Source organism: Ochotona princeps, chromosome 11, assembly GCF_030435755.1.
Source record: "Ochotona princeps isolate mOchPri1 chromosome 11, mOchPri1.hap1, whole genome shotgun sequence".
Classification (NCBI taxonomy): domain Eukaryota; kingdom Metazoa; phylum Chordata; class Mammalia; order Lagomorpha; family Ochotonidae; genus Ochotona; species Ochotona princeps.
Window position 1 is genome coordinate 25,993,698 of NC_080842.1, and position 20,773 is coordinate 26,014,470.

Sequence of the window (20,773 nt, forward strand, 5' to 3'; positions counted from 1 at the left end):
TGAGGTTTGAGCGATAGTACACCTTAAAATGAAAGCATTTTTTAGTGCTAACGTTTGCTTTAAAGGCAAATCAAAAAATTTCACGAATATGCTCTTTGTTGCATTCTATTTGTTAAGTGAGGAATTACAGGGAGAACACTCTCTCCTTTTGCTTTTATTCCCTCCTGACCTAGTCAGTAACCCAAGCCACCTATCACAGAGCTTCCTGAGGATTCTGCACACAGTTGTTAAGGTTGGGGCATGTGTACCTTTTAAAGGTGGAAAGAGAGACGCCACGGACTACCTGAATTCAGCTGTGGCTTTCTAGGAAAACAACTTCTTTTGGTTAACAATGTGCAGATAGGAGCTCCATGTTTTTATAAAGGCTCTGTTGAAGTTCTGCTAGGAATAACACAAAACTGACAGCTTTAACTGTGCTAATGTATGGCTATTTCTTAAATGAAGGAGCTAGCATGGAAATTATTTACAAATGACTTACAAGCTCAAGGTCTAATTTGTGGATGTTGTCATCCTAGAAGCTTGGCAGGTGGACAGTGTGAATGCTTGCTTGTTTATAGCATAAATCACTTAAAAGGGTTTCCGATAGTAGAACTTAACTAAGGAGAAACTACTTTGCTAATGCAGAAATTCATCACTGCTGTGCCAATGTGACGTCCACAGTGATGCTTAGAATAATACATGGACCTTGAGTCATGCGCCTCTGGTCTTTACCACCTTCCCCTCCGCCAACTGCTTTGGGTGGTTTCCCAGTTTTACCCTGAGTGTACAAGCGTACCTTTTCTAAGTATGTGTAACTCCAAGTTTTACCGTCAGCAAAGACCCGGGACACAATCCTTCCCTGGCTGTCGTAATCTACTTTTTCGCTAGTCGTTCCTCTCTGGATGCTGGCAATTTGACCGGTGGAGGAGTAGGTGACGTTGACGGCCATCAGCTTGCTGCTGGGTAGCCAGAGCGTTGGGTGTCCTGATGTGTCATAGGCGATCCTCAGCAGAAATTTCCGGTGGTCATCATAGATCTTTTCCGTCTTGGTTGTTCGATCAAAGTCGACTGAAAGGAGGTTTCTGCCGTTAACCTGTTACAACACAAGTGAGAGGATAAAACAAATCATGCTATTCCCAACACTGGTTACTTATTACTCTTCAGAGTAATCTTCAGTATTGTTTAAACACCATTTATGATGATTGATTCTCTCTGTCAGTAAATTAATTTAGCAACTTCTTGGGTACAAGTGCAAGGCTGTAGATTAACTGCTCTTTTAAAAGGTTTTATTAAGCAGAAAGACAGCCTGGCATTTGTTCAAAAGCTTTCCAATTAAATTTTGTAAACCCAAAGCAACTGATAAGACGAATACCAAATGTACTTGCTTGAAAGTTTGTTCAGAAAGACCTGAAGGTGACAAAATGACATGTAGGTAAATTACCCAAGGCTCCTCCCTCAATGGGAAGGTTGAAAATTAACTGCTTAGGAAATTAATCATGGTTACGTTAAGTAAAACATAGTGGTAAACGTGATTGCATCCCTTTGAAGAGCAGTTAAGTAGAAGTTGGAACCCGTACAACTGTAAATTATTAATGAGTTTCAATAGCAGGAGGTTACAAACGCGATCATTGTTTTTGGCCCTGTGTTGAAATGTCACAGTGTTTTTAGAATGCCTTTTCCTTTTTGATAACATCTGGGTAGCTGGCAGGGACTTCAGAGTCCTTCACCACCAGACACTCGGTCTGACACTGGGCTTCGTTTCCACAGCCAGCACCATGTTTTTGCAACAGGGTTGTGTGCATGCATGGCCACGGGCCATGTCCAGAAGCTCTAATGAAATCTGGCTATCCCTGTCTATGGGCCAGGGGACACACAGACCGGCAGCGGTGAATGCAGTGGAACTGTGGCCTTGAGTTGTTTCTCCTTCACAAGCAGCAGGTGTGTGTGCAGACTGAGGGCTGCTAAAGGCACAGACCTTGGCCTGTTCCTTCTCTCATTTTGTACACATCTTTATAGGGGTGGTACATCCTAAAATGCTCATTTGCTGTTTGCAATGTTAAGAAGGAAACTTTTTAATTCTATATGCCCATGTCCTAGCTAGAAAATTCCAAACTGATCTAAGTGATTAGTCATATAGAATGCATACACACATATAAATACATTATATATACTATTTAAAATGCAATTACATAGACACATGTAAATAAAAATATATAAATGAAATACATGTATGTGGAATACACATAAATACTTCATTATATACACAGATGTCCCATAACCATGGGGTTGCTTCTCAATGTATATCAAGAATATTGTTAAGTTGAAAAATGATATTAGTGTGGAAACAATGGTCTTACCCACTTTCCTGTAGCCCTTGACGCTTTGTACCCTAACCAACTGTGTAAGATTATGCAAAAATTTTTAAAAATAAAAAATATTAAGTTAAATATACTTAATACCACAACAAACACATGTCATAAAGTTGAAAACTCATGAATTAAACCATTTCAAGTTGGGATCTGATATGTACAGCCGCAAAGTCCACTAACATCTGCATGACAACACTTCAAAAAGTTGATAGAAAAATGGAATGAAAAGTCTATTTTGGTGCCCCAAAGAATTGAAATCCACGCATCGTTTTTCTCCTATAATATGAATTTCCCATGACATTTTTGAAGACCCCTCATATGCATGTATTTTAAATTTTTACACGCAAAACATACCTCTTTGAATTCAATTTTCCATAAAATTTTTAATGGATATATGCAAGATTTTACGTGTATGTACATATATAACACATCTGTGTATACAAAATCTACAAAATTTGAGATAAGACTAAGTTCTGTGTTTTATCATTGAATTCAGCATCTGTCACGCAAAAATACTCCTGAAGTCAAAGTTTTCTAAGTAGCTGTTCAAGGGGAGTTACATGAAGTTCATGGAAAGCAAAAGGAGAGAGATCAAAAGGAAGGACTGTGGGTGGAATTGTAAAGGGTGAGGACAAAGCCAATAATGGGGACCCCATCCAGGCCTTCCCCCATGGGAGGCAGGAGTCAGTTTAGTGGTGCCATTGCCTGCTGCCTCCCAGAATGCTTCTTAATACAGGACACTGGGATCAGCCAGGAATGGGAGGAGGAATCGAACCCACGTCCTATCTGGGAGTCCAACCACTAGCTCAAACACTCACCCTGACTGAGAGGTTTTAATTTTTCAGATTTATCCTTTTAGACTGAACTGATGCAGGCAAAATCCCAGTGCTATCCTATAGTACAAATTCATGTGTACTCATGTGTGTGTGTGTGCGTGTGTGTGTACCCCAGGCGGCATGAAGCATGATCTCCATTCCTGATGGGATGCAGGAGCAGCAGGGCTTTAGGCTTTCAGCCTTCCTAAATCTGCTTGTCCATCTGTAAATAAAGAGGTTGGACCAGTTCCCTGTAGTGATTTCTATCTGCTTCCGAGCGGCCAGCTGGAGGCCTTCCGAGCTTACCACTTCCTGTGTGCAAATGTCTCCGTATGTAGTTGTTCTCTGTCTTTTATGACTTTTGTGAAACTTAATAAGTTCAAGCTTGCAGTATGCTTTGTGTACCTTGGAAAGAAGCTGCCATCTCATGTTTCAAATATGTTTTTAAGTGTGTAGAACAGTAAGATTTATTATTCCGTGAACTTGGTAACTGGCAGAATTGAGCTCTTTGGCTTGGTTTTGGCCTACAGTTGTGATGCTTTGTGAAGACACCTTGCACAATGTAAATGGCTTCTGTAAGGCTGTTGGGTTTCTCAGACTGTGTTTTTAAAGAAAACCTCCCTGTAGGTTCAGGCTTGCCCTCTGTTTTCTTCCTGTAGGTTATCTCAGCCTTCAAATAGCCACGAAAGACTATGTGGCTTCCATGGAGGAAGTTGTACTCCGTACTGCTCCATGTATTTCTGTGTCACTTTGCACTGAAGTGAATGTGTATTTAATTTCTTTACTGCTTTCTATAACTCCGCTTTATCTTTGCAACATTTCCTCAAGTTGCTTTTTCTCTGCCATTGGCCATTTGGATATTTACAACATCATTCATGGGCCCTGCAAAATGATCAACTTTAAAGTAGCCTACTACAGATTCACTGAATTTTGAGTCCCTCCTGCAGTTGCCTGGAGGGGAGAGACCAGATGATTTTGCATCCATTTTATGGGCTGCTGGCTGGCTGTTTCCCACCCCTATTAGAGCATCAGGGTCTTGGCTACAGGTCTGCAGTGATGGGTTGTTGTATGAGAGGGTGAGAAATACAGGAAGCACTTCTTCTCGTTGCCTGTCCCTTGTCACGGCTTCTCTGGTTTGTGCCTCTGCGTGACACCAAAGGACAGAAGTGAAAATTGGATGATGCACTGTTGCTATCGTGAGACTTGCTTCACCAAACATGTCACTGTATGGAAGCATCTGGAAGTGTTGGTGTGTCCACACAGTGGTATGAAAGGTTAAAGCTTTATTTTTGTTGTTTTTTTAAATCTAGACAAACATCTTTGGTAGTGTCTTTCGCATCCTCAACATGAAGTGATGAGTACAGACAGAACATAGCCATGTTTGTTCCCATATTCTCAACACAAACCATGGCTTTCATCATTACCGGACACCAACAGCAGTTGTTTCCCAAGATGCAAAATGTCCAAAGATACTAATGGAGCGCTTGTTTCCCATGCCTCCACACCTGCCCAAGCGTTCTCCTCTGGCTGTTGCAGACAAGGTGCGACACTCGGGTCCATCTCACTCTAGGACATGCTCCTGTCTCACTGTACCTCGTTAAGATCACAGCAGCTTTTCATCCTTTCTTTTTTAAAATACAAAACACTAGAATTACCATGTCTCAGTGGTCTTTTAATAAATATTTTTAATTATTATAAGGAATAGCAAGGTAAATCAAATAATCTAAAGATGAAAAGCCTTCTATCAATCCTTCCAGCCATATGAAAATGAATAAAATGTATATGGATAAGAGATCACCATAAATTCCTTTGTGAAGTGCAATATTTCAAGTAAGCATGGAAAATTTCCATTTTCAAAGATCATGTCCACAATGATTGTAATTAATTCCATTGTCCCTTTGATACTGGCAGGGTAGCAGCTGTAATTTTCCCTCTGGAATGCTCGAAAAACCAAGTCATAATGACATTACACAGTTTCCCAAAGAGAGGCACCAGCATAATCAGATTATGCTCACTTATTCAAAATGTTAAGGACAGATGTGAGAAGGGGCTGGCTCGTTACCCTGCACACGTAGTGACCACCTAAGATGTCCTCGTGTCCTCTCAGAGCATCAGTTGCTATAGACACTTCTGTGTCCCTGCCCCTGAGAGCTGCTGCTGATTACACAAGCAGGCCCACACAGGCAGTGCTGCCTGGGTGAAAGTGAGAGGCAGGAGATCACAGAGAAGTGACCAGCATAATAATGATCGGAATGTGTTGTCATACTTATGTGTGCCTTGAAGCATGCGTCTGTCTTTCAAAGCAACTACGATGCATGTGTCCAATCTCAAGGAGTCACAGCAAACAAGCAGCGATGCTGTCTTCATTCTGCTATGCCTTTCCCCACTGCTGTCAGATGCACCTGTGCCCCTGTGTGTTGTTTCACAGACAATGTGCCTCACACTGCCCCTTTCTTAGGTAACCTTCCATTTCCCAATCTTGGCCCCTCTCACCACTTGCTCTATTGTATCCAACTGTGTAACAGACATAGACACACTTTGGGATGGTATCCTATTGTCTGTCTTTAACCCATGATGTCTGTATTATCTCACAGTCAGACATTTCCAAGCATGCGCTGTTCACAGAGCTCCTCTCTCAGGTAGCTCTCGATGTGGAAGGGGTTGGTTGATCCATGTTGGGAGGCTGGTTTCCTTCAATCTTTCATTCACTGGATAAATACCCAGGTGCTCACCGTGTGTCAAGCACAGAGCAAAATGTAGGTCACAGTCTTCAACATGACTTTCTAGTCACAGTAACGAAAGGGAAGAGGAAATACTGTTTCAGCAAGCTGTGGCATGGCCACGGTTTCTGGGGGTGATGTGGACGGTCCTGGGGCACCCTGGTCTCCTTTCTTTCTCTTCCTTTCCCTTCACTGTGTTGGCTGACTCTAGGGGTGGTCCTTAAACCAGAGTTTCATGTCGTCACACCCTCCCTGGATGTTCTTTTCAAATCCCCAGTAGAATGGTCTGGTTCTGCAAGGGAAGTGCAGGTAGGACTCAAAATCTATAGCAGGCAAATTAAGTTGTTTATTTTGCATGGTGTGCAACTGATATTATAAAAATTGAGATAGCTTTTGGCAAAAAAAATTTCCTCACCCTGAGAGGAGGTAGAGAATCAGAAGTTTCTGATTGTGTCTCCTCCCTCATGGTTCTGAAAGAGCAGTGTCACTGAGAAAATAAGACGCTCTGAACTAGCGGCAGTCTCAAAGAACAGCAGGGAATTTGCTCTGTGGTCAGTTTCCGGAAGAAGTGTCTCTCGCTTTGCCTCCTTGTACCACTGGTTTCCTATCACCAAGCTCATCACTCTTCCACTCAACTGCTGTGTGCACAGGAATGCCCAGGGTTTGCATCTGTGGTTGAAAGTCTAGGTTGAAGTTGGGGTATGTCTAGCCCTACGTTTTACCTTCAAGTATTGTTATAAGCTTTTGTTTGATTCTGGTAACAATTGTGTGGCAGGGAAGCAGTGTAAGGTACGTTTTATTTGGTCTGTACCATAGGTATGTCTATGAGTGTATCACGTCTAGATCACAATACTATGTTGCTCTTGAGAAAATAGTGTGTGAGCTACATCATGATGGGGATATCATAGCATAGACAAGGATGTTGAAATTCAGGAACGTTAGAATTTTCCTTGAGGCTTGCTACTGGTCACAAGTGGAGCCGGATGGAGAACTCCTATGTCTTGGGTGCTAGTTAAGTACCATGTCATCGTTGAGGGATGAAAGTGGTGTCTTTGTATATTGTGATAAAGTGTGTGTGCAAACACAATACCCCTGCTTCAGCAATCATTGAATAGGACCAAGCTTGGGAATCAGCCTGAAGTTGGCAGTGGCCACGGAAGCAGGGGCCATGGAAGAAGCAGGTAGGGATAGCAGCAGAGGGGACGTGATTCCAATGACTGATTCCTAGGTTCAGTAGCATAAGGTAGGAGCCAGAATTTACTTTGGTGCAGATCAAGTGATCCCACAGGTGCTTGAAGCTTGTTTTCCTGCCCATCAATGTATCTTCAACCCTAACCTTGTTCTTCCCTCCAAGTGTGGAACTGCCCTTTCTTCCCTTTCTTCCCACTGGCCTGACGGTCCAGGGAAGACCAGAGGAAAGCCTTCCTGGCTCCTGCAACCTGTCTTTTGCAATTGAAGTAGAGTCAGAGTTGGACCCCATCTGTGTTTCATCCAGTGGTCGGATTTTTTTTTCTTTCTACTTCTTGGAAATAGCCGCAGGCAAAATTTAGCCATGGTTTCTTAGTGTGAAGGGCTGTCACAGTAAATGATGTTGGCCTGTTATGATAATAATGTAACCACTTTGGGTGCAGAAGAAAGGACATTTGTGGTGAAAATTCTTATTTTGTTCTAAGGTTTTTTTTTTTGGTAGCAGGAATCATCTGTTTATCTGAGAAGATGAAATCTGTATTCTCAAAGAAAGGACTCTATCAGGTTCCGAGTGCGGTGGCTGAAGGTGGATCCATGCAGCCTGTGCTTTGGTACTTCATCGACACTATCCTTACTAACTGCTATCATTAATCACAGCTTGCTGTCTAGGTATATTTGGCCTGTAATATAAGAAACTAAGCCATAAGGAGATGCAGAAAACCTTTAGCAAAGCTGAATTACACTAGCTTCATCAGCAATACTATACTGAGTCTGGTGTGGTAGCCTAGTGGCTAAAGTCCTAGCCTTGCACGCACCAGGATCCCATGTGGGCACTGGTTCGTGTACCGGCTGCTGCACTTCTCTGCCAGCTCACTGTTTGTGGTCTGGGAAAGCAGTAGAGGATGGCCCAGAGCCTTAGGACCTGGAGGGGGCTCCTGGCCTCAGACTGGCTCAGCACAGGACATTGTGGCCACTTGGGGAGTGGGTTCGTGGATGGAGGACCTTTCTCTTAGTGTCTCCTTCTCTTTATAGATCTGACTTTTCAGTAAAAACAAATTTAAAAAAAGGAATTATCACACTGCTAGCAATACTGTGAATTCAAAGCAACAATAACAACCGTGGATTCAAAGAAAAGACTTCGTCATTCAGTGGCTAGCCAATCTCCCTGAGCACAAATTTGTGACTTGGAAAATACTCAGTATTTAATCCAATTCTTACTCATCCTCTTCACCACGTTAATTGAGGAGGTCAAGGAGAAGCACAAGACCATTAAGATAATATTAGCAGAGTAGGAATCGATTGACATGCAGCTTCTGGACTGTGCTATATGCAATTTTCCAATATCCCAGGGAAGAATTTATTTTTAATCATAGATATAATGAGACAAACATTTTCTCAGATAAGTGGCTTTTAGTATGGGCAATCTGAATGGCTTGGTGGCTGGACATGATTCATGCTCTGAGGTACACTTGGCAGTGATGGGTGAGGGTGAAGGTGAGGTAAATCCTGCCCCCTTCGGGTGGGTAATGCACACAGCAGCAGGGGGCCTGATGGGCACTTCCTACTGTGCCGTCATCACTTACCCGAAGTTTTCGACCGAAGACGTTAACTTTTCCTTGGGCTTGCTCTTTCCGGAATCTCCATTCCACCAGGTTCTGGCCATTCTCTCCAGGCAGAGTCATGTTTCTCTTGGCCACTGTGGGGTTCGCTGTGCCAGCCAGAACGTGCGGTTCCGTCTGGTAGTGGGAGTCCAGGCCACTGGCGTAGAGAATTCTGAGTGAGCCATCGTAACCAATCTGGTAGCTGTTTCTTAATTGGTCTGAGAAGCAAGCAGAGCAGAGCAAGTGTTAGATATGAATTAAGTACTTGGCTAACTGTGCAATGAGCGGCATTGCACATGTCTAAGCTATTGGCTGAAGCTTTTTATAAAAGAAGAGTGTTTGTGTCCTTTTCGTAATCACAAAACTATTTTGATTTCTGGCCTCTTTTTGCTGTCAGAAGTTTGGCTGAATAGTAGAGATAAACTTTAGAGGAATTTACATTCCTTCTGTATTTCAGGTGATTCATCTTTCTCACTTGATGCCGTGAGGGGTCAGCCCCCAGTGATTGTGCGGCTGTGGTCTTGGGTGCGCCACCCAAGCTCTGAGAGGTCTCCTTGCCACTGCATCCATCCCTGTGTCTTTTCTCAAAAATTCTTGGAGAGGATTAGCATCTACACTCTGTATATGCCAACAAGTATCCTAAAATTGGCTTCAAAAAGGGAACCCTCTTTAAATTTTCCACAAAACACCTTCTCAGAGGCCTGGATTTAAAATAGCACAACATAGGACCCATTTGTGGAAGAAATAAATACAAATGCCAGTTTTAGATAATCATAGTGGTTACAAAATGGAACAAGAGAACCAGTTTTACACAGATTTAGTATTTATTCTTAGAGCTATGACCTCACAGTCATTAAATACCATTGTAAATAGGCTTTTCCAGGATTAGTCTAACAAAGATTAGGGCAAGAGGTTCTGTTATGGAGGTACTGGGTAGACAGATCTGCCTGCAGAATGGCTAAAACAATGCAGGGGTTACATAAAATAGCCACCCTAAGCACACTCCCATCCCATACCACATCACACGCAACATGCTGTGTTGCGAATTACTGCACTTGGAGGGCAGTGTGGCAATGTGCGCTCCGGAAAACTGTGAGACTGACTCCGAAATGACCCGAGGATGCGTGTGAGAGTTGGGATCAACTTGTTTTATGAAATGGGAATGGGAAAAGACTGATTCTAGGTCAACACTATCATATGTGATTCTACTAAACAGACGCAGCTAGATGTTGAGCAGTAGATGCTAGGTTATTCTGTGTCCCGGTCTCCTAATTTCACCTCCAGTTTCCTGGTACATCTTGGAATGTGAGGGTTCCCACATTCTGTTTGGGAACCTGTACTATTCCAAAATTACCAATGCAGAATTGTGTTACCTTGAACCATGGTGTAGAAGGAATCGATTGAGGACAGATTTGATGTGATGCTGACATCTTCTTCCCGGCTGGATGACTCAATGTCCACGGTGATGGCCTTATCCATGTCCCCATGAAGGTTTGTGACCACTCCCGTTGGAAATGTGACATTTGTCAGACGACCTTCACTGTCATAGCTGCAGAACAGAGGCGTGAAGTCTGCATTCAGCAGGAAACGACAGGGGCTCCTTACTTGTAAATATCGCAGGCAGCAGTATTACCTGCACGTTAATTTGGAAGGGTGTTTGTCTTTGTGCATGAGCTATGCAGAGTGAGGACTTCAAACATGCTTTGAAGTAATCAAAAGCCTGTTTAACATAGAAAAACCTCACCGGTGAGAGCAAAAGTAAACAGGGTAGCTCTCCATCTCAGCATATTATTCTTTGAAGTGTGACCAAAATCCTCCTGCACATCTAATTTGCTGTTTCAAAGGGAACATGTTTGCTGATATTAAAGTCCTTAGTAGGCCTCCACATTTTCTATGAAGTAGATTTAATTCACTGTTGTATCAGTTTTTAAAGTTTTGCTAAATGATGTCCTCTTCAGCAATGCAAAATGCATATAACACATATACATTATAATTTTGGAAAGCAGTAAAAATGCATACATGCATGGGGGATTTCAGAAAGTTCACTGGCAGAATGTATTTTGAAAACACGCTTGTATTTCAATTTTTTTCCCACCACAATAAACATTTTTAAATTCTATCTTGCATGAATTTCTTGAACATGTATATTTGCATATGTAAAATGTTTTAGAACTTTAAGACATTAGCAAGTTAATAAAAGCTCTTTAGAGACTTTCATGGTCAGTGATTGGCTTACTTTGTGAAGGGAAACTGGGATTTAAATGTTAGTGTGTGTGCTGATGGCTCTCCTATCTACAGTAAAAACTGAGTGATTTATTTTGTTTACTGAAGTAAGATACACTATTTCTTGACACTAAATGATTAGCATAAAGTTACTCTTTTAATCACATAAGAGGAACTGTCCTTTATAAACATTAAAATATTAAATATCAAAATGTTAAATATTGAAATATATATGAGCGCTCCTGTGCTCATCCCCATGTGTTAAAGACACCAAGTTTGACTAAAGAATTTGTTATGGTAGCAGCAAGAGAAAATCCAAAAATGACAGTCTCAGCTGAAGAGAAAAAAGCAATGCAAAATTATGGGGTGAAAAGCTGGTAATTTCCTGGACGCAGACCTACTTCAGGTTGGATTACGGATCGATGCTAAGGCTGCTCCACCGACACAAGGTTCCCAGTGAAATGGAGACTTGGACCATGGCCGAGTTACTTAAGCCCAGAAGCAGAACTCGTGCAGAAGGCATGCAGTTAGAAAAGGACACGAATTATCAGAGAGGAAAGAAAAGGAAGAAAACATAATAGGAGCAGACTTGGAGCAACCTGTCAGCAAGGGATCCAAGAAAGAATTTAAGTGGTACTCTGGCATAAGAAGAATTTTCAGACCGGAATAATTTGTTTTGAAAAATGTGGGTTAGCAATTAGAAGATCGCAGGTAACAAAGGAGAGATTCAGCGAGGGCAGTGACAGCCACAGAGAGGAAAGAGAAACGCAGAGAGGGAAGTGTCTCAGGCCTGGGCAGCACAGGGTGGCACTGAGCCGGTCCCTGCCTGCCATGGGGCTCAGCCAGCAGCAGGGACCTATACTCGATACTCGGCAGGCACAGGCAGGCACTGGAGGGGAGACACTAAAGCGCCATTATAGGCACTGCAAAAACAGAGCAGGGACCACCGACCAAAGGCCACAGTAAAGGAATCCAGCGTAGTCTGTTTCTGTCATTGCTTTTCTGAAGAAATCATCACTCTTGAAGAGGCAACATGCATGAGTTTATTTATGCAGCAAAGCAGAGGTACAGAATTGTCAAGGAAGCCAGCCTCAAGTTCAACAGTAAACTCGGTGTAATTCTCGCCTCCCATTACACTCATAGTAAAATGTGAGGAACATATTATTAGGTCTTTAACAAATTCTAACATCCCTTTGAATGCTTCTATGTAACATGGAAAAATAGACACAAGATGTGGATAGGTGACCTGATCAGGCTCTCACTGGAGCTCATGACTGGGTCGTTGCCGGAATGTTTGTGCACCCGGCCCCCGGTCCACCTGCCCACCTGCAAATCCCAGCGGCTGCCTGAAAGCTGAGAAGTGATACCACCTGCCAGCAGCTTGCTGATGCTATTCTCACTTGCTGATGCTATGCTGCCACTGACCTGCCCTTTGATGACCCCTTGGCTGGTTTATGTTTTCTAGTGCCATTCAATCTAAAGCAGAGACTTCACCTTTCTCCCGTAGAGAGCATTTTCCCAACCTTTGACTTTGCCCTTTCATTGGCTTGTCATGCGTCCCATTTCCTGCTGGGCAGGTGTTTTGTATCATAGGATGCTGAGCACATCATGATGCAGCCCAGGAGGCTGAGCATTCAGACACTAACCTATTCGCCTTGTGTTGTTTGGGAAATAAAAGTATGAGTAACCTTTGCAGGTGGCACAGTTAGAATGACACAAGGATAAGCTGGGACCTCAGTGACCCCAGCTTACCCATGTGGCCTTGGACATTAGGAATTGTTGCCTTTTGAGAAGTAGCTGGGTGTGAGCAAAGGCGCTCATGAGGCCAGCAATACCATGAGCATGTCAAAGCCCTTAGAGCTTCACCTAACTGGTCACCTGACAGTTTGCACACAGCCTTTATGTGCAGGTTAAGGTGTGAGGGGATTGTGAGTACAAAGTTTATGAAGCCTGATGGGGAGGGAGGGAGAGACAGAGAAAGTCATACATGTGAAAATCTAACTGCGAAAGTGTGCCCTGGAGGGTTAATGAGTCTGGAGACAGGTTTTCATGCTGCAGGAGCTGGGGAGGAATCCCAGCCAGCATGGACCTAAGCCAGTTCTGGGAACAGATGGGGGATTTTGGACATGGATTTAGATGGGGAGCCAGGCTTGGGGTGGGGGTGGTGGTGCTGAAGGAGAGGCTGGGGCGGGAGGGGAGGCTCTGAGGGAGGATGAGGCCCGTGGAGGGCAGAATGATGGCAGAGGGAAGCCTTGGGCTCGTTTTGGTCACTGGGGATTATGCAGCACGGAGGGAGGCTTTGAAGCACAGTAAGGCTTTTTAATAAGGCTGATGTGATGGCAGCAGTGAAGGAGCCCGAGGCAGGGGCGACAGGTCAGAGAGTGGCTCCCAGCCTTGTCAACTTAATAAACCAGGGGGAAAAAAGTATCAGGGATGCTTATTTAAAAATGTGGTTTTAAAATAACACACCAGCATCTGCTATGCCCCATCCTTTCATAAAGTCCATGTGAACTCACCAAAGGTAGGAATGGCTTAATTTCAGAGTGTGAGATGGTTCTTCAAAAAAGAAGAAAGTATACGGGTGAAAAGGTTAGAAGTGCCTGACAATACAATACAAAAGCTAGGTTAGTAACGGGGGAGTCAGAATAAAATTCAGTCAAAGGTTTAGGTGACGTGAGAACCTTCAGAAATGAAGACTCAGGGGCAGGTGTCTGGGTCCCAGGTCTGGCCCTGCTCTCAGTGTCAGCTTCCTGCTAATGCACACACATGCTTACAGACAGCCGCTGATGGCTCAAGTATTTGGGTCCCTGCCTCGGATGGAGCTCCGGGCTCCTGACGTCAGCCTGTCCAGCCCTGGCAGTCGTAGGCATGTAGGCAGTGAACCAGCAGATGGACAATCTCTGGTTCCCTCTCCATCTTTCAAATAAATATAAAATAAATCAACAAAAGAGGCCTAGAGACCCAGGGACAATGGCATGTTTTGATGTTGAGGTTTGATGATGGATGGACAACCATGTGGAAACAGGATTGGACAGCAGGATGCACTGAAGGGCGCTGGGGGACAGCAGGGCCCATCTGCTTTTCTTCTTGGTGTTTCTATGTGGCATCCCACATCTGCCCCACAGTGCTCTCTGGGTTTGTGCTGGGCCCTCAGATATGAGGCTATCAGCGTTATCTGTCGGAGAGAAAGATCAGAGGACAGCCTCTCTCAGGACTCATTCATGCTTTGTTGGAGAGGAGCTGTTGTTTTTGTAAGCTTCCTTAGGGAAGAGAAATTCTTGTTCTTATGAACTGTTTCGGGGGAGATAGGGAGGAGGAAGATGGGAGGGTGAGAGAAGCTTATGGAACACTTGTGGCTTCTGAGGCCTGTCCATTCTCCTCCAGTTTCAAGCACTCAGCATGCAACAGTATTCTGCTATGGAGTTCTGTGTTGGAATCGACAATGAAAGTTTTATGAAGAAATTTTCTGCATCACCCTTAGCTGATTTTTGGCTTTTGTGAAAAAAAAAATTAGAGAATAGAACCTTAGTCAATCACAATGAAAAACCAGATGAGAAACATTCCAAAGAGCAGGGGACTCTGGGTAGCAGTGAGATCCTACGTCATCAAATGTGACTTCCTGGTTCTTCCTCATATGACAGGCTAATCCCTCCTCTTCTTGATCTCAGTGAGAGGCAACAAGCAATGCCTGTGGATGACCACTGTCCTCAGTGATGCTTTTTTGGTTCCAGATTCCAAGAGAGACCTCGCATCTACCTCTAGACTCTGCTTATGTGCAACTTTGTAGCTCAGCTTAATGGTGCTTGGCCTTGGTGCTGAACTAGCCCTGCCCAGCCTGTATATTTGAGATGCAGTTTTCTTTTATAGCTTTTTCAAATCACAATGCAATTGGCTCCGGGGAATTTGACGAGAACATCAAGTTGATGCTCTCCATTCCACTCATCTGGTCTTGGCCTCCTAGCTTCTGATTCATCACATTGCACATTCTTGGCGCGCACTGCTGACCCCTCTTCACAAAGGACTCTGACTGCAAAAGACAAACCCCCTCAAGCTCTGGGTGACCTCTGCTCTTTCCCTGATGGGATGCTCTTACTTGATGTGGATGGATCTATTTGTCCGTCTTTAATTTTGATTGTATTTTTGCCCAGACTTGCTGTTTTAGCCTTTGTGGTATATTTTTAAATCTCGTTTTAAGTTCCCCAGGCAGTGGGATTACGGACAAATGCTCCGGAGACCCGCAGCCTGTCATTCTCAGTTGAAAATGCTGGATTCATCCTGAAATCACTCTTTCCCTCTTACAGACTTGAAAATCCCAACTCCTCATTTTTTTCCCTTCATCCCGTTTCTCAGATATATATCTTTGCACAGTTGCCCTAGATGGTTAATCGGTCTACCTGCCTCTCCCCATTACTCTCTGATAACCAAATTAATCTTCTGAAACACAATTAGAATACTTCTCTCCTTAAGCATCCTCAGTAGTTCCTCAACTGAGGGAAAAATCGATTGGCCGAGGCTGTTACCAACCCCATGTCAATACACCAGGGATAGTGCAGATTTACTCAAGTGGAAGCAATTTGCAGTTCTCAAAAACTTTAAGACTTGACAACAGGATTATTCACTGTCTTCACTGCTCCCCCCCCACCCCCACAGTGGTTTCTTTATCCAAGTTATCTTCTAGTTTTGAGAATGGTATGTGTCACTCAGAGCAGGCCCTAGAGAGGCACCTGGCCCAGGACAGGTTCTGATGGGAGATGTGGGGCCACTTGGAGGAGGGACAGGGCCCGTGTCCCTTCTGCGGACTATCGGTGTCTGACAGAGATTCAGTTGGTATCACACTGGCCTGAAAGACAAGCTCCATTTATATGTTTGCTCAAACAGTGGTGACAATGCCCTCCTTCAAACCCCTCTCCTCCTCACTGGAGAGCATGTAGGAGCCAGCTGAACATGTGTCTGTCAGGTGGACTGGCTGCTCAGGGCAGATGTTGATGTGGGTACATCCTGGAGGCCTCTGGATGGGAGCAGTACTCAAACTTCCTCATGGTTGGCTCACCTTCCTGTCTTCTCCAGTGCCATTCCAACCTTAGGCTCCTGGACAGCTACTTAGTGTAGTCTCAGTTCACTTGCAGACTTGAATCACCGTGAAAGTGCCGATGGAAGATGTACTTGACCTGGTTTTGACTACTACCCAGACACTAAGGGGGAATCCTGCCATCCATCTAACAAGTCCTGAGGTTCAGATTTGTTTTCACACTCTAACAATGAACAACAGCAACCAGATCCTCCCGGGTTTGCCATGATTTTTGCACAATGCTAATCGGTAACAACCCCTCACCTATCCCTGCAGCCTGGAAGAACAAAGTGCTAACCCTATCGTAATGAAGCATGCGTGCATACATTACTGAGTGACCCCCCTTTCCTGATAAAAGACATGGGCGCTAACAGCAGAAACAGAGCTGAGCCTGACCTGAGCTTCTAATGGTTGGCTGATTGGGAATCCTAACTGCCACACTGTGATTTGGAACAGGAACACATTTAAGTATTCTGTGTTGAAGTTGATGCATTGTAACAACTGTCTTAAGAGAAAAATCATCTTAATTTCTCCAAACTCAGTAGTGATGTTTTCAGTAAGACAGCCTCCAGTATCAGGTTGTGGGTAAAAAATGCAAAGTGTTTCCATCACCAAGGTAAGCAGAGCAATCAACTTCTCCCCAATCATGGGGCCATCTGGTTCTCCATTGACTGCTACCCGCATATGATCGAAGATGGCAGCTTGGAAAGTGTAGAATAAGAAAGACAAAGGAAAGTACTATTATACGTGACTTCTGTCTCAAGCGCAAAGGGGATTTGGATGAGAAAGGGGATGAGGACTGTATGGTGACTGTGGTGGGGTAATGCCAATTTAAATTTCTTTGCTGCTGCTGCCTTTCAGTAAGAGGTCTTGCTGATGGAGCAAATTCTACCCTGTGCTTTGTTCCTTAAAACCAGACAGGTAGTGGCATGTAAAGCAAGCTGCTATTTTTTGCCGCCACGAAAAACACCCCTGATAACATGGGTGCGGAGGATCACGGCCAAGGGCAGATCTTCCCTCCCTCGTCTCTGCGCCAGCCCTTTTGAACACTGAACACAGTGAGAGCCGGTCACAGAAATGATACTTTTATTCCAGGATCAGATTCAAGAAAAATGACCCAATGCCTCTTTCTTTCCATAGTCATTACCACATCAGGGAGAACTGACATGGCAATAATCTTTCAGAAATTCACAGGCCTGGGGATAAAGGAGAAAGTTGGGAGTGTGGGGGTAGGGGATATGTCCTTTTGGGGGACGGGAGGATTCTGGGTTGTCCATCGTTAAGGATTCCATTAATGCGGTCTTTTTAAAATTGGTGATTGGCTGAGGAAAGCCGACATGAGCAGGAGACAGGTCTGGGTTCTGCAGTGTAGAACTGCTATCCACATGACGGCAAGGGAAAGCTGCGCTCTGGAAAATCTATGGAACAGAGCTGTACATGGCCTCCCCTCCCTGGAAGACTTCCAGGCGGCTGGAAATGCTTGGAGAACCGACCCCTCTCTCTCCATTCCCCTTTCTGCATATTCTTGTGTGTGTCAGCCTCACAGACTCACACCCAGGAAATGACTGGGAGTTGAGAGGGGACAAGGAGGGATTTAGGGCGCTCAGAGTACATTAGAGAAAGTTAGTAAAAAGCAGATGGTTCCATTTGGAAAGAACAATTGTATAAACTGCTATTGCTACCATGCCTTTGGTCAGTTTGACCACAGCTACTATGTTGGATAGGAGAGCCACAGGGCAGATTTTTTTGAGCCAAGGAAATGGGCTGGTTTCTGTTGCACCTTGTTTGCTTTTGGAATAGTCCCTGTCAGAGGCGTTGAGAAGGCGGGAGGCAGCAGCAGAGGTGGAGATGTCTTTAGACCTGGAAGTGATTGTCATGAGTGTCCGTGCTCAGGAAGCCTTTTGCTTCACAGGTGGGGGCACAGAAGTCCAGAGAGAACTTCTCTGGGATTTACCCAGGATCACATGGTCAGGCTAAGTGAGCAAATCCAGGGTGGTCATCAGGGTTTTAATTTAGAGCAGTGGCTTTCCCCCTTCAGCCCAGGCTGCCTTTCAGAGAACTGGAAAGCAAGGGACAAATGAGATGTCAGTGACTTGGCATGTTGAGGGGAATGAGAAAGAACAGAAGGAAAATTAACAGAAGCAGGTAAGAGTCAGAGTCCAAGATGGGCGACACAAATATGATCCATCCACAAGCTTTGAAAGTGAAAATGAATATTGTATGAGAAGTGAGGGAAGGCAGAGAAAAGATTCAAGTTTGGGCAGCTGAGGAGCCAAAAAGGGGTAAAGTAAGGACAGATGCAGAAAGTGTAGCCATGGACAAGCTGAGACACGGATCAGGAGGTTTCAAAACCAGGGGACGGGGAGCCTATCATAGGAAGTGGCGCCTGAACTGTTAACACAGCTATCATTTTTATTGTTAAACCACAGGAAAGTCCAGGCTGCAATTCAAATATTCGTACACATCCCTACTCGTAACCAGATAGTCTTCCTTGCTTTTCAACATGATTCCACTCACACGCTTAGCTTCAGTTCTCGCCAGGGTCTCATGTCCACATCTTTCAAATTGCTTTCTCCTAAAGTCTAATGAGACACTTTGAACCACATGCTAGATTGTTTGCCGGTAACTGCCGAATCGATCTCACCTTCTGTCTACCAACCCACTTTGCCTTGCCCCTGTATTTCCTCAGTGCCTTAGTTCCCTAAATTGGAAAAAGACTTGTCCGAGTTCCTGCCTCCTCCCTCGCAAAGTTCTACCGCATTTCTGAATGATTCATCAACACCTTCTCTGTAATTTCACTTCCCAGCTTAGATTCACTTTTCTATTTTCCTGATCCTTTTTTTACATCGAGAGTTGCTCAGCATTGATCTTTTCTTTTTTCTACCTTAAACGCCTCCTACCACTAGACTGCCATGATGCCTCTCTGTCGTGCTCCCTGGACTGAGCCCTATCTCCACAGAATGCACTAGGCAGGCAGTCCAACTCTTTGCCTGCCATTCTGAGCCAGATCTGAGCAGAACTGTGACTTCTTCCCTCCACCTCCCGGCCAGTGTCATTGTCCTCCCCCAACCCTATCCCCACAATCACCTGCCTGCTCTCATTAGCTGACCTGCATATTCTTGCAAAGCCAGCTGGACACTTCCCTGCGGTCTAGAACATTCTACCTCTTCTAGCTAACTTTCATCTACATCTTCCAAGACTGAATTTGAAGATGATCTCTTGGGAAGATTGCTAGCCTCTTTTCTGTACCCCAGCTGTCAAGCCGACAGGGCGCTCCTTTGCAGGTGCACCTTGGTGTGAACAAAGCTTACCATTTGCCATCTTCTTGCAGGAATGGGGGACTTTTTTGCCCAGGGCCATTTGAGCTTTTGTAACATCATTTGTGGGCCATACAAAATGATCAACTCAAAACTTAGCTTGCCCTAGGTTTACTGAATTTCAAGTCCTGCCTGTGGTTGGTTGGTTGCCTTGGCATGGTTGATTCAAAAGATTTTACAGGGCTAGATGGCCCCTACTCCTTAGTTACTTTCTGGCTTCCCCAGGGGACTTTGACTTCCTGGAAAGGAAGGAAGGTGTCTTTTAGCTAAGGTCAGATAGTGCCTGGTGAATAATAAATTCTTATTGATGAATGAAGGCAGGAGTGAGGAAGTGAATGCCAAGAATGCAGTGGATAAATAGGAAATGTCTGATGATGAAAGGCACAGATGCAACTATTGCCTTATCTAAGCCTAACAGGTTTGAAATAGTTTAATAAATTGCTAATCTTTTTTTCCTTTGCAGTGTAGCATGTAGCATTTGGGTTTTAAGTTGCATACATACTTCTGGAGACAGAAAGTGAGAGGGGGGTGGCACTGACTGGACCAGTCTTACGTGGGACTACCCGTGACTACAGGAGGGCATGCCACAGGATCAGAGATGAGATCTACTTTAATAAGTTAAACCAGGAATGCTTTATTAAGTTGATGAAGGATAAGCGAATTATCAGCTGAATATGTACATGCAGGTACATGGATGAAAACGCACTGCCTATTTTGCCTGCTGTAAATTACAAATAACCACTGCCCAATGCATTAGGATCTTCCTGGGTTCTAAACGGTGCGTTATCCTGAATATCTCTGCTTCTCTGGCAATGGCCTGATGCATTTAGGCTCCACCATTTGCTCCTGTAGATTTTAACATGATACAGTTTCAAATGTTTCATTTATTTAAGAAAATGTACAGATTTATTTTTATTGGAAAACCAGATTTACAGAGAGAAGGGAGACAAAGAATTTCCATCCGCTAATTCACTCCCCATTTGGCCGCTATGGCCGGAGCTGAGATGATCTGAAGTCAGGGGTCAGGAACTTTTTCTTGGTCTCCCAAATGGGTGCAGGGTCCCCAAGGCTTTGGGCCAACCCTACTGCTTTCCCAGGCCTCAAACAGGGAGCTGGATGGGCAGTGCAGCAGTCAGTACACAAAGCGGCAGCCATAGGGGAATCCCGGAGTGTGCAAGGTAAGGATTTAGCCAGAGTCACTGCGCCAGGTCCCAAATCTTTCATTTATTATTGTACCATTACTCCATCTAGCTTAAAAATACATACTTTTCTTGAATTCTAATTTCATGTCATGTTTATGCTTGTCTTTAACAGAACCTGTTCCCTCTGTTCTAAGGTTGAAATAAAAAGTCTGTCCTGTACCCGATGCTTAACTAATGTTCAACAATGGTTTACATCTGTCAATGAACTGTTTCCTTTAAATGAACTACATGTTTGCCAGACTTGCTTTTCACGCATTGTTTTGGAAAAGGCACAGAGGTCTTAATTCCTAT

General features: G+C 44.2%; 1 protein-coding gene across 13 annotated transcripts in view; it reads right to left on the bottom strand.

The window, feature by feature from the left end:
- Positions 1-20,773, bottom strand: part of TENM3 (teneurin transmembrane protein 3) — a 614,727-nt gene that overhangs the window by 9,357 nt on the left and 584,597 nt on the right. For all 13 annotated transcript variants that reach the window (XM_058669959.1, XM_058669958.1, XM_058669964.1 and 10 more), the window contains 3 exons: positions 10,046-10,221; positions 8,655-8,890; positions 776-1,072 (listed from right to left, as the gene is read on the bottom strand). In XM_058669959.1, coding sequence (XP_058525942.1) covers positions 776-1,072; positions 8,655-8,890; positions 10,046-10,221 — 709 coding nt within the window. The remainder of the gene's footprint in view (positions 1-775; positions 1,073-8,654; positions 8,891-10,045; positions 10,222-20,773) is intronic.